Source organism: Scyliorhinus torazame, chromosome 3 (genome assembly GCF_047496885.1).
Source record: "Scyliorhinus torazame isolate Kashiwa2021f chromosome 3, sScyTor2.1, whole genome shotgun sequence".
NCBI lineage: Eukaryota > Metazoa > Chordata > Chondrichthyes > Carcharhiniformes > Scyliorhinidae > Scyliorhinus > Scyliorhinus torazame.
In genome coordinates, this window is record NC_092709.1 from 161,340,089 (window position 1) to 161,365,505 (window position 25,417).

A 25,417-nucleotide genomic window follows, 5' to 3' on the forward strand; every position below is an offset into this window, starting at 1 on the left:
ACAAAGTTCACAAATTAAGTCTCTGAGGTGGGCGACGAATTCTGGTTGACCGTCAGGGTGGCACACCACTCATCGTCTGGATCGATGCTGTATACCGACAGCGGCTAGTGTATTTGCTTCGGGGACAGCCTGTGTTTTGTCACAACACCGACTCAAAAAGGCGCCTTCGGGTCCTCAGTGTCACTGCTGTGTGGGAGGTCCGCATCGGACTCGGCTGTGGGTTGAATTGCCCGGACATTCCTGCGAGGCTGGCTGAAGCGATATGAATTGGCAGGCTGAGCTGCTCGGCAGAAGGCCGCATAGTGGCCAAGTCTGCCACATCTTAGGCATTGTCGAGATTTGGCAGGGCATTGCCGTTTTAAATGGGCGGAGCCACAGTTGCCACACATCGTAGCGTGCGGTCATGTGTGGTGCGCGCTTCCGCATTACGTTCTTCGACATCGCCGTCCCCTCATTTGGTGCGCACAAGCGTGGGAGGCCGCGTGAAGCACGCAAAATGGCCGCCCTCATCCAGGCTGAGGCCCTGGAGTTGCCCAATCGCTTGGACCCGTTCCGCTTCGTAGGAACCTTGCCGCGCCGTTTCAGCCGCTTGGATGTGGGAATACTGACTTGTGGCTTTTTCATGTAAGACACAGGTCTCAATGGCGGTCGCTAGGGTGAGCTGCTTTACTTTGAGGAGCTGCTGTCGTAGGGGGTCCGACTGAACACTGAAACCGATCTGGTCGCGTATCATGGAGTCGGAGGTGGGCCCGTAGCTGCAAGATTGTGCAAGGATGCGGAGGTGCGTGAGAAAGGATTGGAAAGGTTCATCCTTACCCTGCAAACGCTGCTGGAACACGTAGCGGTCGAAACTTTCATTTACCTCTATGCTGCAGTGAGTGTCAAACTTGAGGAGGACCGTCTTGAACTTTGTTTTATCTTCATCATCCGCAAAAGTGAGAGAATTGAAAATGTGGATGGCATGGTCTCCGGCCGTGGAGAAGAGGAGAGCACTCTTCCTGGTATCCGAGGCATCTTCCCTGTCTGTGGCCTCAAGGAAGAGCTGGAAGCGCTGTTTGAATATCTTCCAGTTGGCCCCTAGGTTGCCGGCGATGCCGAGCGGCGGCGGGGGGCTGATGCTGTCCATGTTGCAGGATGACGGAATGCTGGTGGAAGGCAGATCACTTGCAGGTAGGTCTAAGAAGTGCTAATATCCCTCAATCCCTGTTATCATGTTGTGTTGGGCGCTCTGGATCCGTGGAACACAACCAGGTCACCAACACTTGAAATAGTGCAACACTATTTTATTGAATCATTAACTGTTGTAACATACTCTGACTGTGGGTTAACACGATACTAGCTTTAACTAAAGACCCTTACCTTGTCCGAACCAGTCGCTGCACTCAGCACATGGTGAATGTCTGTGCTGCAGGCTGTGAGCTCTGTCCTCCTAGCTAGCTGCAGCTCGAATGAGCGGGAACTCTGATGCCCCCTATCTTGATAGTGCGTGTGCTCTCACTGGTGATTGGCTGTGGTGTTGTGTGTGTTGATTGGTCCCACTGTGTGTCCATCAGTGTGTGTCTGCACTGGGGTGGTTAGGAAGGGGTGGGAGAGAGGGGCTGGGGGGGTTCTGGGTAAATACAGGAAAGGTGGGGCTGGGTTGTGCGGATAGATTTATAAAAATTATGTAAATTATATAATGGGTGGCACGATGGCACAGTGGCTAGCACTGCTGTCTCACAGCTCCAGGGACCTTGGTTCGATTCCAACCTCGGGTGACTGTGAAGTTTGTACGTTGTCTGCGTTCTACACTTAAATCCCACTCCATAGAGTCGGTCACTTAATTCAGGCAGCCACTTTAGTGGAGAGTGCTGCATTGTCAGAAACTTTCAGACGATACGTTAAACTGAGGCATTTTCTACTCGCTGGCTTCTGCAGTCTGCCAGCCGGGTTTTCCTGGATGGCACACCCTCGTTGTCAGCAGGATTTTCAGTTCTCGCCACCTGCCAATGGATTTCCCATTGTGGCCATCCCACAACGGCGGTGCCCTGCCGGTGCAACGGAGTACCCCGCCGGCGGAGAATCCAACCCCTGTGTACTATTTGAAAAGAAACCTCCGCAGAGCCCTGGTTAATATTTGGATTTGATTTGGATTGGATTTGATTTGCTTTCACGTGAGGTACAGTGAAAAGTATTGTTCTGCGTACAGTCCAGACAGATCGCTCCATACATGGAAAAACATTGGACATATGGGGCGTCATTCTCCGAGCCCCCGCCGGGATGGAGAATCGGCGGGGGCTGCCGTGAACCCCGCCCCCGCCGGTTGGCGAAGTCTCCGGTACCGGATATTCGGCGGGGGCGGGAAACGGGCCGTGCCGGTTGGCGGGCCCCGCCGCTCGATTCTCCGCCCGAATGGGCCGAAGTCCCGCCGATAAATTGCCTGTCCCGCCGGCGTAAATTAAAGCACCTATTTACCGGCGGGACAAGGCGGCGTGGGCGGGCTCCGGGGTCCTGGGGGGGGGCGCGGGGCGATCTGGCCCCGGGGGGTGCCCCCACGGTGGCCTAGCCCGCGATCGGGGCCCACCGATCCGCGGGCGGGCCTGTGCCGTGGGGGCACTCTTTCCCTTCCGCCTCCGCCACGGTCTCCACCATGGCGGAGGCGGAAGAGACTCCCTCCACTGCGCATGCGCGGGAAACTGTCAGCGGCTGCTGACGCTCCCGCGCATGCGCCGCCCCGACATGTCATTTCCGCGCCAGCTGGCGGGGCAACAAAGGCCGTTTCCGCCAGCTGGCGGGGCGGAAATTCCTCCAGCGTCGGCCTAGCCCCTCAATGTTGGGGCTCGGCCCCCAAAGATGCGGAGCATTCCGCACCTTTGGGGTGGCGCGATGCCCGTCTGATTGGCGCCGTTTTGGGCGCCGGTCGGCGGACATCGCGCCGTTTCGGGAGAATTTTGCCCATGATAACTACACAATGTAAATATATAGCACAGATATCGGGTGAAACATATTTATTCCTCAACCAACATCAGGCAAACAGACATGTGTGGATATAATGTCTCAAATGTTTTGATCTCTGGGTTGTTGGAGACCAGGCAAAAGACTGTGATGCATGTCGGGGGCCTGCGGAAATGCTGCACTGTTGACCTATGTGGGAATAGCCCAGGAAATGTCCACTTCTGGGGCGTCATTCTCCGACCCCCCGCTGGGTCGGAGAATGGCCGTTGGCCGCCGTGAATCCCGCCCCCGCCGAAGTCTCCGGTACCGGAGATTGGGCGGGGGCGGGAATCGGGCCGCGCCGGTTGGCGGGACCCCCCGCTCAATTCTCCGGCCCGGATGGGCCGAAGTCCCGCCCAGAAATTGCCTGTCCCGCCGGCGTAAATCAAAGCTGGTATTTACCGGCGGGACCAGGCGGCGTGGGCGGGCTCCGGGGTCCTGGGGGGGGCGCGGGGTGATCTGGCCCCGGGGGGTGCCCCCACGGTGGCCTGGCCCGTGATCGGGGCCCACCGATCCGCGGGCGGGCCTGTGCCGTGGGGGCACTCTTTCCCTCCCGCCTCCGCCACGGCCTCCACCATGACGGAGGCAGAAGAGACTCTCCCCACTGCGCATGCGCGGGAAACTGTCGGCGGCCGCTGACGCTCCCGTGAATGCGCCGCATTTCCGCGCCAGCTGGCGGGGCACCAAACGCCATTTCCGCCAGCTGGCGGGGCGGAAATCCCTCCGGCGCCGGCCTAGCCCCTCAATGTTGGGGCTCGGCCCCCAAAGTTGCGGAGCATTCCGCACCTTTGGGCCGGCATGATGCACGTCTGATTGGCGCCGTTTCTGGCGGCAGTCGGCGGACATCGCGCCGTTGGGGGACAATTTCGCCCCTGAAGTGCAATTCCCCTGCTCACTGGAATTTTCTGTGAATGTCGCCAACTTGGTACTAGAACTTTGGTCAGTTCTGCAGTAATTCTTCAGGATAGTTCTTCAGGAAATGTTGGACAAATTTAAACCCAGGGTGGGATTTTCTTTATTTCAGGTACAAAATGTACTTTATTCCAAACATATGTAAAAGAAAGCAACATACACTCCACAAATTCACGGTCCACAGTTTGTACAATTTTTCTCCCTTTTTACCTCCTCCCCCCCCCCCCCCCCTCACAAAATCCCTCTTCCCCAGCCCCCCAGCACCTCGATGAACAGTTCCTCAAAATTGTCATGAATAACCCTCACAGTGTCTCAAAGCCCTCTGCTGACCCCTTCAACTTAAACTTAATTCCAACCGGAGAAAATCGTTCAAGTCCCCAGCCAGGCCACCACTCTCGACGGCACATCCGACCTCCAATTTAACAGGATCCATCGCCTGCCAATAAGGGAGACAAAGGCGCAACATCGGCCCCCTTACCCTCCAGCAGCTCCGGCACTTCCGATACCCCAAAGATCACCATTATTGGGTCCCGCCTGAACTTAACCCCCACAATCTTAGGTAATGTCCCAAACACTGCTTCCCAGTATCTCTCCAGCTTCTCGCAACCCCAAAATGTGTGCGCATGATTCGCCGGCCCTCGCCCACACTTCTCGCCTCATTGGCCACCCTTTGGAAGAACACACTCATCCGCGCCTAGGTCTTATGTACACGATGCACCACCTTAAACAGGAGCAAGCTCATCCTCCCTCAAGAGGAGGTGGAATTCACTCTATGCATCGCCTCGCACCACACTTCCCAGGTTATTTTCCCCCAATTCCTCCCCCCATTTGTTTTTGCTTCTCACCGCCTGCGTCCCCTACCCCACTCCCCAACCACCCGTATATATCCCCAATCCTACCCTCCCCCAACTCATCCAGGAGCAGCATTTGCTCCAATAAGGTGTACACCGGCAACTTGGGAAATGCCCTCCACTCCTTTTGCATAAAGTCCCTCACCTGCTTTATTCTAAATTCACTCCCCCTCTGCAACTCAAACCTCTCCAGCAACTCATCCAGACCTGCAAGCTCCCCTTCCACGTATAAGCCCTCACCAGCCACACCTCCCTCCACTTCCTATACATCCCATCCATCTCCCCCGACTGAAACCTGTGATCCCCGCACATTGGTGTCAACACCAACATTTCTCCAAATTAAAATATCTCCGCAGCTGATTCCACACCCTGACCGTCGACTGTACCACCGGGCTCCCCGTATACTTCCCCGGAGCCAGTGGCAGCGGAGCTGTCACCATAGCCTTCAGAATTCCGACAGGGCTCCTCCTTCAACCTGACTCACTCCACCCCCAGAGTGGGATTTTCTGGCCCTTCCCGCCGGTAGGATATTCTAGTCCCCCCATGATGGGATGGGCGAGCCACGTAAAATGCCGTATACATCAGCAGGACTAGAAGATCCCACTGGTGGCCAATGGTGAGCTGCCTCCACTGCCAGAAAAAACAAATGCAGGGCGTGCGGGGCGAAGGGGGGGCACAAAATCCCTCCCCAAATCTAACATCTGGGTAATGATAAAACCAACACTCCAGTCACGCCCTGGCTCCTCCATCACCCCATCTGACCCCCACCCCTTGTTTACACTCTCCCCGGCCCGATCCAACTATAACACCAGACCACTTGACTGCACTGCAGACTTGACTACATCCCGGACTCAACCTGACCAGAGTACACCCCCACTCTGATCCAATTACTGCTCTACCCTAACCCAACAACCCGCGACCTGACATGAAGTGACTATCCCCCGGTCCGCCTGCTCCATCCTGCCCTATCTAACCTGACTACCTCCCAACGCGCCTACCTCTTGACCACCTGACCACCACCTCACTCATTCTACCCACCTGCCACTTCATTCATGTGCCACCTCACTCAGCTGCCACCCTACCTACCTGTCACCCTACCAGGCTACCACCTCACCTACGCTAATTACCTAATCAGCTCACCAACCTCACCCACCTATCCACTAACCCACCTATCCCCCTATCCATTTACCATTGACAATTGCACAATCATTGCCACTGCTTGGCATATCTGGGCCTTTGGGTGGGATTTACTGGCTGTTCATGCCGGCGGGATATTCCGGTCCCATGCCAGTGCACGGGTTTCCCGCCGACGGGGGGAGCAGTCAATGGGAAATCCCGTTGACAATAGCGGGCCGGCAGATCCCGTTGGCGGGCCGCCTCTGCTGCTGAAAAACACATGACGGGTTGGTGGGTAAATCCTGCCGATCATTGCTTTTGTGGAATCTTGCTGTGCACAAATTGACTGCTACATTTGCCTACATTACAGCAGTGACTTTACTTCAAAATGTACTTAATTGGCTAGAAAGCACTTTGGGACATAATGCGGTCATGAAAAACACTTCAAAAAGCACTTCATTAGCTATAATGCTGGGGCATATGGGGGGTCATAAAAAGTGCCATATAAATATAAGTTCCTTCTTTTACATAACAATTGGCGTTAGTAATATAAATACTCACCTCCTTGGGGAAAGAACTGTGCATAAATATCTTTGAATGTCTCTTCGTTGACTATCCCACTGGGACATTCCTGTGGATAAGCACAAACAAAATGAATAAATCCTATATGCTAAAACCAAGTATAATCTCACATTTATCTGTGTATTAACTTCACAACCACAGTAAATTGTGCACTTTATGCATCAGTGTTTGTGCTCATAGCAAATCAAAAGATGGATAACATTAGAAATTATTTGATGCTGTTGTGATTTCTAAAATGTCAGGTTTAATTCTCTAGTCTGGCACTAGGATCAGGTTGCTATTTAAATATTGATTTCGCTCCTGGTGCAGTACTGCCTTTTCCTGTTCTCCAAATTAATAGCAACAAATAGTTACTGGTTTGACAAATTGTGAAATCACCTACAATGTTACCGAGCAAGTGAAATATTTTCGGTACAGCTAAAATATATTGTGCAAATGAATGACAATTATCCAGTGATTTCAAACAAATGGAAGCTCCATTATGTCAGACACATTTTCTGCATCAGGACTTTGACTGGCATTTTAAGACAATGCATAAATATCTTGCAGGGATTCTGTGCTGGGCTGCCTGAAGAAACATTTCACTTGAACCAAAAATTGAGATGATAATTAGATTTCTGGTGAACAAATTATTAACCACAGTAGATGTTTAGTCACTATGCATCTTATTTGCTCTAACGTCACAGATGATTATAAATTGCGGGAACATCTACAGAAAGCTAATTTTTAAAAAACACCATTTTTAACTGACAGGGAAGTGTCATGTTTGAAGATAGACATGTTCATATTTCTCATGAATGTACAACAATCAATTTCTAATGAAAGGTCGTTGTCCTGAAACATTTCCTCTGTTTCTCTTATCAACTGAATTTGCCGAACTGGCGATTACTGCTAGCATTTTCTGTATTCATTTTAGATTACCGGCATCTACAGTATTTTACTCTTGAATTAATTAATAATTTTCATTTTAAAATTATAAAACTTTTCTATAGTCTTTTATGCATGCACTACTATAAAAAGCAATTGTTGAGCTCCAATTAACTTCACAGTTATCAAGTTGACTTGTGGTATTCTCGGCTTCTAAAGGTGTCTTAAGATGGCAGAGTTTTTAGGCATATGGCAAAATGTGTTGATTTTTTATGAGGATTTTGCAAGTCAGTTTACACACAAGATGCTCTAAAAAACAGGTTCTTGAGATGCTCTAAAAAACAGGGAGTTGAGGTGTAAAGTCAAGATACTTCCTCAACATAATTGAGGAGAAGAAGATGGAGATTAAGACTGCATGTATTGCTCTCGAATTCCAAGTGACTACTTCATAGAGGACATCAACAGAACTCAGGAAGCAGATTAGCTATTGTCCTTGTGGAGATACCTAACAGAAGGACAAAAAAAATAGGAAAAAAAAGCAATAGATGTTCTGTAGTATCAGTGAATATTTACTACCCCAGATGGAAAGAACAGTTTGCACCGGTATTCGTCTTTCCCCATTTCTCCTTCTGGGACGTACAGTACAAAACCAAATCAGACCTTTGAAATAATTGTTTACTTTGAAATAGACTGCAACGAGAGTTCTTGAGGAAACTTTCTTGGATTGCACCCTTCCTTCTTGAAACGTGTAACAGCATTATGGTTGTATGAATAGTAGCACCTTACATACAACTCACAGCACCTACTCAACAATAACCTGCTCACCTATTCCACCAGGGCCTCTGAGTCCTGCTGTCATTACAGCCTTGATCCAAACATGAACAAAAGTGGTGTGCGCCAGTGGTGGGGTGGGAATGACTGCCCTTGACACCAAGTCAGCATTTGATCCAGTATGGCATCAAGGAGCCTGAATAAAATTGAAGTCATTGGGAACCGAGGGGAAAACACACCAATGGCTGGAGCTGTACATAGAACAAAAGTTGTGGTTGTTGGATGCCAATTATTTCAGTTCCAGGGATCTGGCACCAGGCAACAGCCCTAAGAACTTCATATGGACCCTTTGCCTTTTTTCCAGTGAGTAGAAGAAACGGGACCCCGGCCTAGGCCCTATAGGACCTCACAAACACCTTTCTGAACCCGATAAGCCCCAGTCCCTCAGTGCGCCTTTTTTCTCATTGTACACCTTCTGCAGAGTCAAACCTTCAACAGCATGTTTGAGATGAGATTCCAGGTCAAGTACTTCCTACTCCAACTGCGCAACCTTGATGACCCCTGACGTAATACTGACGTGATACACAAATGTGAGCCTTGCCCCATCCCACCTGGCCTCCCTTTTTCCTTCTCCAGTTGGTCCAGAATTAAGAGAATGAGAGCTAGAACTGCTGATCATCCAGCAGCAGGTAGTTACAATGCCAGTCTGTAGACCCCATCCATGTGTGCATTGGAACCAGTTCTGCCTACATCAGACAGTGGACAGAGCATGGTCCCAGCAGCATGGAAGCTGCTGGAATGCAGGAATTGTATCCCCAAGAATTGTAAAGGTGACCAATTCCAGGCCGCCCTCCACCAGACCTCACAAAAGTGCAAGCGCTGGGGTCGGGATGGAGATTTTGTCAGACATTTACAAAGACTAAGTCCCTCAACTTCCCCATCGATATTCTGCAATACGGAATTCCCTAACCTTGAGGGTACAGTTGAAATCTCCCTGTATGTGAAGGGGCACATCCCCCAGCCGGAGGGTGAGACAGAGCAAGCAGTCTGGCACTGGCTCCATGACCACTCAGGTTCACCAGGCGAAAATATGGAGCTATCAAAATAACCACCCTGCCTGAATTGGAAGCAGGTTGGCTCATGTAGAGCCATCCTTGCACCCCAGCAGCTATGTAGTTTTGTCTTCTAGAATGACATGGATCTTCTACAGGAGCACACTACGTATTCCCTTCCTCAAGAAGCGAGAAGTTGAAAATTTGCAGTCTGCGCCTCTGCTGCCATTGATGGTCAGGCTGTCTATGGTTTTCTTCTTTCCCCATATGGTGTAGTGCAACCACCAGCATCATCATACTGTGGAGAGGGAGCAATGTCACTTGCGCTCTTCCATTCCCTCAGCAGCCTGGTGAGGAATGACTTGACATAGCACAGCTCGAGTTGGTTCATGTCCTTGCTCATGCTCGCAGTCTTCAGAGCAGAGTGGATGGACCTGGGGAGCAGCACTGGTTCAGACCATTGGTCAGCTGGACTTTGTCATGGTGGTCCAACCCATCAGCCAGGGATTCTCAATGTTCCGCTAGGTGGACGAGGGGATACTCAGTAGGTGGCCCGAGAGAGTCCACCACCTTACTGGCAAAGTACTCTAAATCATCCCTGGTGCCTTCCACCAAGTCACTGTCAGCGATCAACCCACCCACCAAGATGCACTGGGCAACCAAGTCACAGTATTCAGTCCAACCCCCATCATTATCCCACCCCCCAATTCAACGACATAGGGATCCTTCCCATACTCTCCTGGGGTGTTCTGGGTGGAGAGCAATAGTGGCTCAAGGCCTAGTGATACCTCATACTTTGGACCGCATGGCAGCTCAGGAAACTCTCCTTCCCCAGTATCAGTTCACCCTGTGCCAATGTAAGATGTGGCAAATGGGGAGCTTCTACTCACCTGCCAGTGACCCAGAGTTTGGGGTCATTTTATTAAAATCCTGCACTAGGTGGAACAGATTCTGAGGAATGTCGTCAAGTGACCAAGGGGTTCAGTTTCATCAACCATTTCCACGTCAGCCGCATGGATATCCAACCTGCCACCTGGCAATGAGTGACTGGGTCAAACTAGGTGCATGCTCCTCAGCGCCCCCATCCCCTACAGGAAGTGAACTCGTCTTATCCCCAGGAGATTCATGCCAGATAGTCTCCCCCTCCCCGAGGGATAGATGACATCTTCTGGTAGCACATGGAGATTGTGTGGGGTGAGGAGTGTGTGTGGTGGGGGCGGGGGGTGGGGAGGATGGCTGCTGAATCCCACTTCCAAGGGAATGATCGCTTTTCCACCCTCTGCCTGCTTCCAAGGAGTGGAACCGTCACTTTTTCTGGAAGGATACAGAGGGAAGGAGACCTCCACATCTGTCAAGTTTGTCAGCTCAGCACCCTCTCTCATTCTTGCACCCAAGCTTGGCCAAGGTGTCTGTACGTTCTTCCAAAACAGGCTCACTCACAAAGTCACACATGGGAAAACATGCAAGATCATAAGACCACAGGGGCAAGCATAGGCATGGGAGACACATATGGTACCACTCGCAGATACCAGGACATGTGTGGTCATGGGGACAGATGTGGGTTCATTCATGGACACAGGTGCAAAAGCGGGTTTAGTTTCTGACCATATCATTCCTCTGCATAGACATCCTCCTCCTTCCTCCAACAGTTCTGGTGATATTGGCCGGTGATTCTGGCTGCATACCGGGGGGGTTGGACACTGGAATGGGAGTGGGTGCAGGGGTGGAAAAGCCATGCTCGGTCATCTGGGTTATTTTAGTAGCGTCGGTAACGGGGAAGTTTTTCCATACGTGCGCCACCTCCTAACAGACATGGTACCACACATTGCTCAATGTCCTGAAGACGTGACCAGCAGCCTCCTGGTGCTGGGTAGAAAATTTGACCTCTATAAAGGCTTGGCACCAGAAGGAAAGACTGCCAGAAGCTGAAGATTTCCACTCCGAGGAAGTTAGTACGTTATGAACCAATGAGATTGGCTTTTTCTGCCAACCCTTCCAGAGGTCCTGACCGGTTCCATCATAAAAGAAGCAAGTGTTCATTTCTTGTGTATCTTCAATAATTAGATTCCGTCCTCTTGCTGGGCAATTAGTTATTTACAAGAAGGAGGTCATAATCCTCAGTGTCAATGCCTCTGAGCCCGAGGCTCAACACATAACTTTGTACCCGCAGTTGCAATTTCAGTGTGTTGTCAGAGTGGAAGCTGCTTTGATTAAAACAAAATAAGTTGGCTTGACACAGACTTCCAGTTCTCCTTTTGTAGGTCTGTGAGTTCTTAACAAAATGGAAATTCATGGGCGGGATTCTCCGTCCCACCAGCCTCATTTTCTGGCGTGGTGTGTCCCCACCAGCAGCAGGATTCTCCATTCCCGAAGCCAGCCAATGGCGTTCCCCATTGTGGCTAACCCCACGCCGTCAGGAAACCTGTGGGCATGGGTGTGCTGCCGGCAAAACGGAGAATCCCGCCGACGGAGAATCCCGCAGCTTGTATTTAGTTAACTTGGCATAACATGCTTCTAACAATTCGATTGATTGATTTGTCACATGTACCGAAGTACAGTGAAAAGTATTTTTCTGCGGCCGAGGAACTAGAACATAGAACATAGAACAGTACAGCACAGTACAGGCCCTTCAGCACACGATGTTGTGCCGACCATTTATCCTAATCTAAGATCAACCTAACCCTATACCCCTTCAATTTACTGCTGTCCATTTGCCTGTCTGAGAGTCGCTTAAATGTCCCTAATGACTCTGACTCCACCACCTCTGCTGCCAGTGCATTCCACATACCCACCACTCTCTGTGTAAAGAACCTACCTCTGACATCTCCCCTGCACCTTCCTCCAATCACCTTAAAATGATGTCTCCTCGTGACAGCCATTTCCACCCTGGGGAAAAGTCTCTGGCTATCCACTCTGTCCATGCCTCTCATCACCTTGTACACCTCTATCAAGTCACCTCTCTTCCTTCTTCGCTCCAGTGAGAAAAGGCCGAGCTCCCTCAACCTTTCTTCATAAGACATGCCCTTCAGTCCAGGCAGCATCCTGGTAAATCTCCTCTGTACCCTCTCCAAAGCATCCACATCCTTCCTATAATGAGGCGGCCAGAACTGGACACAATATTCCAAGTGTGGTCTAACTAGGATTTTATAAAGCTGCAGCAAAACCTTGCGGCTCCTAAACTCAATCCCCTGGTTAATGAAAGCCAACACGCCTTCTTAACAACCCGATCAACATGGGTGGCAACTTTGAGGGATCTATGTACGTGGACCCCAAGATCCTTCTGTTCCTCCACATTTCCAAGAATCCTGCCTTTAACCCTATATTCAGCATTCATGTTCGACCTTCCAAAATGAATCACTTCACATTTATCAAGGATGAACTCCCATCTGCCACTTCTCAGCCCAGCTCTGCATCCTGTCAATGTCCTGTTGTAACCTGCAACTACCCTCAATACTATCTACAACTCCACCAACCTTTGTGTCATTGGCAAACTTACTAACCCACCCTTCAACTTCCTCATCCAAGTCATTTATGAAAACCACAAAGAGCAGAGGTCCCAGAACAGATCCTTGCGGGACAGCACTGCTCACTGCCACCTCCAGGTGGGATACTTTCCATCCGCTACCACTCGCTGTCTTCTCTCGGCTAGCCAATTCTGTATCCAGACAGCCAAATTTCCCTGTATTCCATGCCCCCTAACTTTCTGAATGAGCCTACCATGGGGAACCTTATCAAATGCCTTACTGAAATCCATATACACCACATCCACTGCCCGACCTTCATCAATGTGTTTTGTCACATCCTCAAAGAATTCAATGAGGCTTGTGAGGCATGACCTGCCCCTCATAAAGCCATGCTGACTATCTTTAATCAAACTATGTTTTTCGAAATAATCATAAATCCTATCTCTCAGAATCCTTTCCAATATTTTGCTCACCACAGACGTAAGACTGATGGGTCTGTAATTCCAAGGGATGTCCCTATTCCCTTTCGTGAATAGGGGAACAACATTCACCTCCCTCCAATCATCCAGTACTACTCCAGTGGAGAGTGAGGACGCAAAGATCATTGGCAACAGCGCAGCGATCTCCTCCCTCGCTTCCCGTAGTAACCTTGGGTATATCCCGTCAGGCCTAGGGGACTTATCTATCCTGATGCTTTTCAAAATCTCCAGCACATCCTCCTTCTTAATATCAACCTGTTTGAGTCTATTAACCTGGTTCACACTGTTCTCATGGGCAACATGGTCCCTCTCTCTAGTGAAAACTGAAGCAAAGGGCCTCCCCCATCTCTTCAGACTCTAGGCACAAGTTCCCTCCACGATCCTTGATCGGCCCTACTCTCACTCTGATCATCCTCTTATTTCTCACATAAGTGTAGAACGCCCTGGGGTTTTCCCTAATCCTTCCCACCAGGGAAGACACAAGAATAATCAACAGGGAACATTGACAAATGGTACATCGACAAAACAGCGATTGGTTACAGTGCGGAATGAGGGGCCAAACAAAGCAAATGCATGAGCAAGAGCAGCATATAGGGTCGTGAATAGTGTTCTTACAGGGAACAGATCAGTCCGAGGGGAAGTTGTTGAGGAGTCTTGTAGCTGTGGAGAAGAAGCTGTTCCTTTGTCTGGATGTGCAATCTTCAGACTTCTGTACCTCCTGCCTGATGGAAGGGTCTGGAAGAAGGCAATGCCTGGGTGGGAGGAGTCTCTGATAATGCTGTCTGCCTTCCTGAGGCAGTGGGAGGTGTATACAGAATCAATGTGGGGGTGGCAAGTTTGTGTGATGCGTTGGGCTGAGTTCACCACACTCTGCAGTTTCTTGCGATCTTGGACTGAGCAGTTGCCATACCAAGCTGTGATGCAGCTGGATAGGATGCTCTCTATCGCACATCTGTAGAAGTTTGTGGGAGTCGATGCAGACATGCCAAATTTCTTTAGCTTCCGCGGGAAGTAGAGAAGTTGTTGGGCTTTCTTGACTTGCGTCAACATGAGTGGACCAGGACAGACTGTTGGTGATGGTGACCCCCAGGAACATAAAGCTATCAACCATCTCCACTTCGGAGCCATTGATGCAGACGGGAGTGTGTGTCGTGCTGCGCTTCCTGAAGTCGATGATCAGTTCCTCGTTCTTTCCAACATTTAGAGAGAGGTTGTTTTCGGTACACCATGCAACCAAGTTGTTTATCTCCCCCCTATAGTCTGATTCGTAGTTGTTTGAGATGCGGCCCACCACAGTCGTATCATCTGCAAACTTATAGATTGAGTTGGAGTTAAATTTTGCCACACAGTCATGGTGTATAGGGAGTACAGTAGAGGACTGAGCACAAATCCTTGCGGGGCTCCGGTGTTGAGGACTATGTGGAGAAGGTGCTGTTGCCTATCCTGACAGATTGCGGTCTGTTGGTGAGGAAGTCGAGGATACAGCTGCATAGGGAGGGGTCAAGTCCAAGATTGCAGAGTTTGGTTATTAGTCTTGTTGGGATAATGGTGTTGAAGGCGGAGCTGTAGTCTATGAACAGCAGTCTTACATAGGTGTCCTTGTTGTCGAGGTGTTGATTGCAGAGCCAGTGAGGTAGCGTCTGCTGTGGACCGGTTGTGGTGATAGGCAAACTGCAGTGGACCGAGACGTCTGGGATGCTGGCAGTGATCCGTCTCATGACTAGCCGCTCAAAGCATTTCATGATAACAGACGTTAGGGCCACCAGTCGGTAGTCGTTGAGCAGGCTACCTTGTTCTTCTTTGGTACTTGTATGATGGTGGCCTTCTTGAAGGAGGTGGGAACCTCAGAGCGGAGGAGTGAGGCGTTGAAGATATCTGCGAATACACTCGCCAGCTGGTCTGCGCAGGCTCTCCGTGCTCGCCCAGGGACTCCGTCAGGCCCATCGCTTTCCACGGATTCACTTTCAAGAAGGCAGCTCTTACCTCTGAGGCTGTAATAGTGGGTATGGGTGTGTCCAGGGCTGTTGGGGCGGGTGGCACTGATACATTGGCTGACTGCTGAAAGCGGGCATAGGACTTGTTCAGATCATCGGGCAGAGATGCACCAGCCCCAGATATTCTGCCTGGCCATGCTTTATAGCTTGTGATCTTGTGTAGGTCCTGCCATAGTCATCGTGGGTTAGTATCATTGGCCTGGGACTCTACTTTAATGAGGTAATGTCTTTTTGCATCCCTGATGGCTTTCCGTACGTCGTAACTGGATTTCTTATATAGGTCAGGGTCATCAGATCTGAAGGCCTCCGTCCGGAACTTCAGCAGGGAGTGAATCTTTTGGTTGAGCCAGAGTTTCCGATTGGGGATTACCCATATTGTCTTCTTTGGTACACAGTCCTCGACACACTTACTGATGAAGTCTGTGACGGTGGTTGTGTATTCGTCCAGGTTAGCTGCCGCGGCCTTGAATGTGGACCAGACCACAGTCTCCAAGCAGTCGTGGAGGGTGTCCTCAGATTCCTCGGACCAGCACTGCACGGTTTTCTTGACTGGCTCAGCACGCTTGAGTTGCTGTTTGTAAGCCGGAAGTAGGAATACTGACTTGTGGTCGGATTTGCCAAAGTGTGTTCGGGGAATGGAGCGGTAGGCCCCTTTGATGCTCGTGTAGCAGTGATCCAGGGAGTTTGCACCTTTGGTGGAGCAGGAGATATGTTGATTGAGTTTGGGTAGGACTTTTCTGAGGTTGACCTGGTTGAAGTCTCCAGCCACGATTGTCAGGGCTTTGGGGTGATTTGTTTCTTGGTTGTTGATGGTGGAATGTAGTTCGTCAAGTGCTTTCTTCACTTCCGCCTGGGGTGGGATGTAGACTGCTGTGATGAGTACAGAGATGAATTCACGTGGGAGATAGAAAGGGCGACACTTCACAGTTAGATATTCTAGGTCTGGGGAGCAGTGGTACGCTAGGAACACCACAGATGCAGGCTTAAGTCGGGTGCTCTTTCGAAGAGCTGGTGCAGACTCGATGGGCCGAATGGCCTCCTTCTGCATCATTAGATTTATTAAAATTATTAGATTTTTAATTAATTCAAATTTCATACATCTGCAGTGGCAGGATTCGAACCTGGGTCCACCAGGGTGTCTGGTTTACGAGTCAGGTGAAAATACCGCTATGCTACCGTCTCCCTGTGTATAAAGATGAACAGCTATTTACAATAGCAATGAGATAAAAACAAAAAAAATGTGGAAAAACTCAGCAGGTCTGGCAGCATCTGTGGAGAGAGAAACAGAGCTAATGTTTTGAGTTCGTATGTCTCTTCTTCAGAACTTAAGAGATGTTTCTTTCAAATCACAAACTGCCCCATTTGAGCAATGAAACCAATCATTGTTAAAGCTAATTTGTAGGAAAAATGCACACTGCTCATTTAATAAAATCTATATTTACTTTACTTGATCTTTGCAGTATCTAGTTACCATTGCTAGTTACACTGAAGATAGTACGGGCCAGATATATAGTGTGAGGCAGGACGTACATAGATCAGGTACAATAGCAGAGCAGTATCTACCTGCTATCTACCTGATGTGAATAAATCAGTTGGACTTTTAACAAAATCCAGCAGCATTTGCAATTATTTTGCTTTGTTCCAAAAAATTATCAGGGGCTATAATGTCCTTGGACAAATCTGTCGGATTCCCTTTACATTGGTGTTGCATATCAATAACTAGAATTAAAGGTCGGGGCATGATCAGAACATTTTCAGCTGATTCAAAAATGTAGTTGATAGTCAGTAGGAAAGTTGAAAACTGAAGGCAGATATCAATGGACTCGTGAGGTAGTCAGAAAGGTGGCAAATGGAGTTCAGTCAGGAGAAGTGTGCTATAGTATATTTGGGCAGGGCAATACAGCAAGGAAGTAAACAATAAATAGTAGGATACTGAGAATTGTAATGGAGCAGGAGGGCCTGAGAGTGCATGTCCACTGATTCCTGAAGTTAGTAGGACAAATGGATAAGGTGGTTAGGAAAGCATTGGGGAATTGGGAATGCTTCCTTTTATTAATTAAGGCACAGGCCATAAAAGTGGGGAGGTTCTGCTAGAATAGTATTAAATACTAGTTCGGTCACTACTAAAGTACTGAATATAGTTCTTGTCTCTACATTACAGGAAGGATGTAATCACACTGGAAAGGGTACAGGGGAGACTTATGAGGAGAGATTGAATGTGTATTTCCTATTGTAATATGCCTTTAAGGGATAACATCACAGGACGGGAAATGCGACATATGATCCATTCTTAGTTTCAATATTCCTTTGAACAGAGCACAGACATACAGTTCTGATGTCTTCATGGTTTATTTGATTCGATTTGATTTATTATTGTCACACATATTAGTATACAGTGAAAAGTATTGTTTCTTGCATGCTGTACATAGGGAAGGAAGGAGAGACTGCAGAATATAATGTTACGTTATAGCAAGGTGTAGAGAAAAGATCAACTTAATACGAGGTAAGTCCATTCAAAAGTCTGATGGCAGTAGGGAAGAAGCTGTTCTTGAGTCGGTTGATACGTGACCTCAAACTTTGGTGTCTTTTCCCTGACGGAAGAAGGTGGAAGAGAGTATGTCCGGGGTGCGTGGGGTCCTTAATTATGCTGGCTGCCTTTCCGAGGCAGCGGGATTTGTAGACAGAGTTGATGGGTAGGAGGCTGATTTGCGTGATGGATTGGGATACATTCACGACCTTTGGTAATTTCCTGCGGTCTTGGGCAGACCAGGATCCATACCAAGCTGTGATACAACCAAAAAGAATGCTTTCCATGGTACATCTGTAGAGGTTGGTGAGAGTCGTAGGGGACATGCCAAATTTCCTTAGTCTTCTTCGTTGGTGGGCTTTCTTAACAATAGTGTCGGCATGGAGGGACCAGGACAGGTTGTTGGTGATCTGGACACCTAAAAACCTGAAGCTCTCGACCCTGTCTACTTCGTTCCCATTGATGTAGACAGGGGCATGTTCTCCATTACGCTTCCTGAAGTCGATGACAAGCTCTTTTGTTTTGTTCACATTGAGGGAGCGATTAATGTCGTTGCACCAGTTCACCAGATTCTCTATCTCATTCCTGTACTCTGTCTCATCATTATTTGAAATCCGACCCACTACTGTGGTGTCATCAGCAAATTTGAAAATCGAGTTGGAGGGGAATTTGGCCACACAGTCATAGGTGTATAAGGAGTATAGTAGGGGGCTGAGGACACTATCTTGTGGGACACCAGTGTTGAGGATGATCGTGGAGTAGGTGTTGTTGTCTATCCTTACTGATTGTGGCCTGTGGGTTAGAAAGTACAAGATCCAGTCACAAAGGGAGGAGCCGAGGACAAGGCCACGGAGTTTGGAGATGAGTTTCGTAGGAATGATGGTGTTGAAGGCTGAGCTGTAGTCGATAAATAGGAGTCTGACATAGGTGTCTTTGTTATCTAGGTGTTCCAGGGTAGAGTGCAGGGCCATGGAGATGGTGTCTGCTGTGGACCTGTTGCAGCGATAGGCGAACTGTAGTGGATCAAGGCAATCCGGGAGGCTGGAGTTGATTTGTGCCATGACTAGCCTTTCGAAGCACTTTATGATGATGGATGTCAGAGCCACTGGACGATAGTCATTAAGGCACGCTGCTTGGCTTATGTTTGTAACAGGGATGATGGTCATCTTCCTGAAGCAGATAGGGACCTCAGATTGTTGTAAAGAGAGGTTGAAGATGTCTGCGGATTCCCCTGTCAGCTGATCCGCGCAAGACCTGAGTGCCCGTCCGGGTACCCCATCCGGGCCAGTGGCTTTCCGAGGGTTGACCTTAGAGAAGGCTGTTCTGACGTCTGCAATGGTGATCTCAGATACAAGTTCATCTGAGGCTTCTGGGGTGGAGGGCTTGCTCTCGCTGACCTCTTGTTCAAAGCGTGCTCGAATGCATTGAGCCCATCAGGGAGGGGTGCTTTGGAGCCGGTGATTTTACATGCCTTCATCTTGTAGCTCGTTATGTCTTGCAGACCTTGCCATAGTCGGCGGGGGTCCGTGTGGCTAGCCTGGGACTCGAGCTTGGTCCGGTAATGTTTTTTGACATCTTTGATGGATCTCCTGAGATCATATCTGGTTTTCTTGTGTAGGTCAGGGTCACCCGACTTGAACGCCTCAGACCTAGACTTCAGCAAGCAGTGGATATCCCTGTTCATCCATTGTTTCCGGTTGGGAAACACGCGGATTTGTTTCTTTGCACACAGCCTTCTTTACCTATGTCCAACTGTTCTCATGTGCCTAATCTTAATAAGTGAACCCACAATACATTTACCCATTCCCTTATGAGCAATTAGGTATTATATCATTCTAATCGCATGACATTATGATCAGTATTGGTGAAAAACAGGTGGCAGCAAGAGTAAGCACAAGAACAACATGGTGAACAGCCTTAGTTCATGTTACATGGCATGAGACAACCCTTTATGTTGTGGTCAGATCACAATGGAGTTGCAGAACTCTGTTGAAAACACAGTGTGGTGTCTGCGAAGAAAAGCTTTGAAGATATAGCATTCAGCTAGTGCCCAAATAAAGAGCTGTAAGCAGATGGATCCCTCGTGGCAAGATTGCAGCACATAACCTGTTGGTTCAGTGAGTGGGAGAGTGTGTTGAGAGGAAAGGCAAGTTACCAGTATATGGATAGATTGATAGTGAGTAGGAGAGTCAAACAAAAAAAAGCAAAGAAACCATCATAAAAATTGTGCCAGAAAAGGTTGCGAATAACACCTGGCTCCTGGAGTTGCTGAACAATAACTAAGTTAAAAGCAAAGACATCATTACTCTGTGGTATGTTCTCATTACAACCCATCTCTATGAGTGGGGCTTTGGAAAATGGCTACAGTGATACTCATCCCGATACTACAGAAGGAAGAAGGAAAAAGTAAATGTCCACCAACAATTCCCAATTTGAATTGGGATGCAGCTGACCTACTATACAAATTCAAAATGTCTCAACAGCGTTCAGTTTCTTGATTCAGATATGTCTGAATGAGACAAGCAAGCCATAAGCATTCACCTAACAATTGGGAATAAAGATCTATAGGCTGAACATGTCAGGATTAACAGAAGAAGAGCTAAAAGATCCCTAAAAGATATGAATTACAAGCCTGGTTCAGATTCAGATTAAATTTCCATATTCATTGACTCGAGTTTGTGTCACTTCAAAAACAGCCTACAGAATCCATAGACCACTTTGTTAGCAGATGCAGAGAAAAGGCGACGTACTATGATTTTTCAGACACAGAACTATCAGAAAGAATTGTTGGTGATCGCATCCACTCATCTGGAAGCATTCCAAAAAGATCTTCTGGACAAGCCCAAAACTTATAGCATCAAAGAGCTAATTCAGGATGGACACAAGTACAAAGTGACCCTCACAGTTACAAAGCTTACAGGTCCTAAGTGCAACCCCAATTGTTGATACCGTGACTAGAGCACCTAAAACCAACAAGGTACCTGGCAGAAAGGATCACTGGCAGTGGCAGTGGACTGGAGCATAAGCTGATGTAGCTACGAAGAGCTGTGCACTGATCCAAACAGACTGTACACAACAGGTACCTTCAGCAATAAGACTGACTATCGGGTATCCAGTCAGAAACATATACATGAGGTGACTGGCAAACCAGAAAATAACGATAATATGCACAATGAAACAAATAGCGATCAACATATGTTTAACACCGTCAATCTAATGGAAATGTTAAATGCTATCACACCGTCTGAAGTGTTTCCCAAGATTCAGATTATCTGCTCTAAGTAACTATTCTTTATTGGCTAAGATTGACACATGGGAAAGTGCCAACATACCCAACTCTTTGAATTCTGAAAGACATGTATCCACAGACGTGAAAGGCCATGGCAAAACCTACTTCTGCATTCAACTGTTCACTAATTCCATGGGCAGGATCCATCATTCCAGAGAGCAAGTATAATCAGTCCTCCTGGGTGTCACAGATGTTATACATTGTGGGCATTAAAGGCCCAGTGATCACTGGCCTACCAGCATGTCGAGACCTCATACAATTCACAATCCATTGAATCAGGCAGGCATCACAAGGCAGATCAACCTCAGAATCTACTCATATCACCTCAGTTCACAACCGAACTTCGAAATATTCAGAATGTTCAACAAAATTGGCAGTTTCAAGCGAGCTTCAAAATTATACTTGAAGGAGAATGCAATTGATCTGCTACATAGGTGCAGCATTCCCCTACAAGACATATTGAAGACTGAACTAGACAAAATGGAGAAAGATGAAATCATCAGAAGAGTACAAGAGCACATAGATTGTTACAGCTCAATCACATGTCATAAAGAAGGACAGATAATTGATAGTAGACTTCACTCCATGACATTCTCCATGAGAACCCGGAAGAAACCCACGCAGACATGGGGGAAAAGTGCAGACTCCGCACAGACAGTGACCCGGGGGGAATCGATCCTGGGATCCTTGCACTGTGAAGCCACAGTGCTAGCCACTTGTGCTACCGTGCTGCAATGTAGTCTCTGCAATGTAGAGGAGACTGCATTGGGAGCAGGGAATACAGTAGACTAAATTGAAGGAGCTGCTTCACCTGAAAGGACTGTTTGTTCCCTTGGACAGTGAGGAGAGAGGAGGTAAAGGCGCGGGTGTTGCACCTTCTGGGATTGCTGGGGAAGGTGAAATGGGAATGGGATGAAGGGTTGGGCGCGATGGCGATGTGGACCAATATGTCATGGAGGGAGTGATCCTGGTGGAATGCTGATGGGCGAGGATGAGGGGAAGATGTGAAGGGTCATATAACCCCAAAATGTTAACTCTGTTTCTCTCTCCACAGGAGCTTCCAGACCTATTGAGTTTATCCAGCATTTTCTGCTTTTATTTCAAATTTCAGCATTCGCAATATTTTGCTTTTATATGAGTCGTTTATAAAGGCAGGCAGGTCATCATCCTGGATTGTGACCTGATATTTTTCAACAACTTCATCAACCATACAAGGGAGATAGGGGGTGGGGGGCGGGGGGTGGGTGAGGGGGAGGCACGATACCAATAAAGAACAACTTGTACGTTGTAACCATCTCATGTATCTTTAATGAATGGACAGTGTAAAAACATAAAACCTTTGTAAAAATACATCAATGTCAACCTTGAAAATGTTCAAGGACTCTGCCTCCACAGCTTCCTGGGGTAAAGTATTCCAAAGATTCATCACTCTTTGAGAGAAAAATTCTTCCGCAAATCTGTCTTAAATGAGCACATCCTTACTCTGCGACTATGCCTTCTGGTCTGACACGCTCCCATTAGTGGAAACATCATCCCAACAATTACCCTGTCTAACTCCTAAGAATCTTAAATGTTTCAATCATATCACCTTTCATTCTTCTGAACTCCAAGGAGTACAGACTCAACCTGGCTAATCTGACCTCTTTTGGCAGCCCCTCCACACCCAGGATCATCCGAGTAAACCTCCTGTGTACTGCCTCCAATGATAATATGCCTTTCCTTAAATGGGAGGACCAAAACGGTACACAGTATTCTAAATGGGGCCTCACTAGTGCCTTGTGCAGTGCAGCAACACCTCTACTTTTATACTCTAGCCACCTGAAATAAAGCCAGCATTCCATTTGCCTTCCCTATTACCTTATGCGCCTGTATGCTAGCTTTATGGGTTTCATGAACAAGGACCCCCAAGTCCCTTTGTGCTACAGCTTTCTGCAGTCTCTCTCCATTTAAACAAAAATCCGCCTTCACATTCTTTCTTCCAAAATGAACAATCTCACATTTTCCCACATTGAATTCCATTTGTCAATTTTGTGCCCATTCACTTCATCTGTCAATATCTCTCTGTAAACTATTTATATCTTCCTTGCAACCTGCCTTCCCTCCCAGCCTTGTATCATCCTCAAAAAGCCATGATACAGCCTGGGCGGAACTCTCCGACCCCCTGCCGGGTCGGAGAATCGCCGGCGAGCCGTGTCAATTGCGCGAATCGCGCCACGCTGCCCCGATGCCGGGACGTGATTCTCCGCAGAGCCTCTCCAGCAACGACTCTCCAGCCCGGCCGGCATGGGCCGGCGTGCCGATTCTCCGGCACGCATGGCCGTCATCAAAAAGCCGAGTCCTGCCAGCGCCGTTCTAACATCCTCGGAGCCGGCAGGACCTCGGCGTTGAAGGGGCCGGGGCCGTCTGTTTGGGGGGAGGGGGTTCCGACCCGGGGGGGCCCTTCCGTAGTGGCCTGGCCCGCGATCGGGACCCACCGATTGGCGGGCCGGCCACTCTGCCCCACGGCCTCCTTTCTTCTGCGCCGACGCCTGTAGTCCTGCGCCATTTGGCGTCGGGGAAGACGGCCACTGTGCATGCGCTAGTTGGCGCTGGCCCAACTGCGCATGTGCGGACCCTGCGGCGCCGGGTTCAGGCTGGGATCGGCAGCTGGAGCGGTGTGGGCCACTCCAGCGCCATGCTACCCCACTGTGGGCCGCAGAATGGGGTCCTGGAACGGGCGCCAACGCCGGAATAAAACACTCCCATTTTTACACCGCCGTTGGCACTTAGCCGCCCGATGGGAGAATCGCGCCCCCTGTTCCTTCCTCCAAATCATTAATATATAGTGTGAAGAGCTGTAGACCCAGCATGGAAGCATAGAATCATAAAATTTACAGTGCAGAAGGGGGACATTCGACGCATCAACTCTGCACCGGCCCTGGAAAGAGCACCCCACTTAAGCCCATGCCTCCACCCTATCCCCGTAACCCAGTAACCCCACCTAACCTTTTTGGACACAAAGGGCAATTTATAATGGCACATCTTTGGATTGTGAGAGGAAACCGGATCACCCAGAGGAAACCCACACACACGCGGGGAGAACATGCAGACTCCGCACAGACAGTGACCCAAGCCAGGAATCGAACCTGGGACCGTGGAGCTATGAAGCAACTGTGCTAACCACTGTGCTACCATGTTTCCCCTGCGGTACTCCGCTGGTTACTACCCTCCAAACTGAGAGAGATCCCCTTATCTCTACTTGATGCTTCCTGTTAGTCAGCCAATCCATTATCCATTCCAGAGTATTACTTCCAACACCATGAGCTCCTATCTTGCAGAGTAACCTTTTGTGTGGCATCTTATTAAATATCATTAGAGAATCCAAATGCACAACATTGACTGCTCTCCCCTATCTACTCTGTCTAATCTGGTCAATGGTAATTGCCACAGTGTTGATAGTGGGGGATTCAGTGATGGAAATGCCATTGAATATCATGAGGTGATAGTTAGGTTATCTCTTGTTGGAGTAGGTCATTGCCTGGCACTTGTGTAGCACAAATGTTGCTCACACTTGTCAGCCCAAGCCTGGATATTGTCCTTGTCTTGCTGCCTTTGGACATGGCCTGCTTCAGTATCTGAGGAGTTGCAAATGTTTCTGAACCTTGTGGAATCATCAGCGTACGTCCCCACTTCTGATCTTATGATGGCAGAATGGTAGATGATAAATTAGCTGAAGATGGTTGGGCCTAGGACACCAACCTGAGGAACTCCTGCAGTGATGTCCTGGAGCTGGAATGACTAACATCCATCAACCACAACCATTTTCCTCTGTGCTCGGTATGACTCGAACCAACAGAGATTTCCATTGATTCCAGTTTTGCTAGAGCTTCTTGATGCCACTCAGTCAAATCTGGTCTTGAGGTCAACGGCAGTTACTCCCACCTCATCTCTGGAGTTCAGCTGTTTTGTCAATTTTTGAACGAAGCTTGTTATGAGGCCAGGAGCTGAGTGGTCCTGTCAGAACGAAACTGAGCATTAATAGGTTATTGCTTAGCAAGTGCCGCTTGATAGCCGTGTTGACGACCTATGGCCGGGTTGGATTTGTGCTGCTTTTTATGTACCGGGGAAATTTTCCACATTGCCAGGTAAATACTAGTGTTGTTCAGCTGTGTCAACAATGACCTTCCTGCCATCATAAGGTCAGAATGTTCACTGCACAATGTTCAGCAACATTCTCATTTCCTTTCATACTGAAGACATTATCCAGGCTTGTACTGGAGACAATTTGGCTAGTGGCATGTGATTTTTTTATTCGTTCATGGGCTGTGCCAGAATTCATTGTCTATCCCGAATTGCCCTTGAGGCAGTTAAGGGTCAACCATATTGGTCTCACTTGTAGGATGTAAGGATGGCAGATTTCCTTTCCCTAAAGCACATCAGTGAACCAGATGGGTTTTTATGACAATCGACAATGGCTTCATGATCGTCCTTAGACTTTTAATTCCAGATTTCTATTGAATTCAAATGTTACCATCTGCAGTGGCGGGATTCGAACTCGGGT

General features: G+C 48.6%; 1 protein-coding gene across 3 annotated transcripts in view; it reads right to left on the bottom strand.

Moving 5' to 3' along the window:
* Positions 1-25,417, bottom strand: part of kcnip4a (potassium voltage-gated channel interacting protein 4a) — a 969,743-nt gene that overhangs the window by 80,266 nt on the left and 864,060 nt on the right. For all 3 annotated transcript variants that reach the window (XM_072496485.1, XM_072496484.1, XM_072496483.1), the window contains exon 3: positions 6,414-6,483. In XM_072496485.1, coding sequence (XP_072352586.1) covers positions 6,414-6,483 — 70 coding nt within the window. The remainder of the gene's footprint in view (positions 1-6,413; positions 6,484-25,417) is intronic.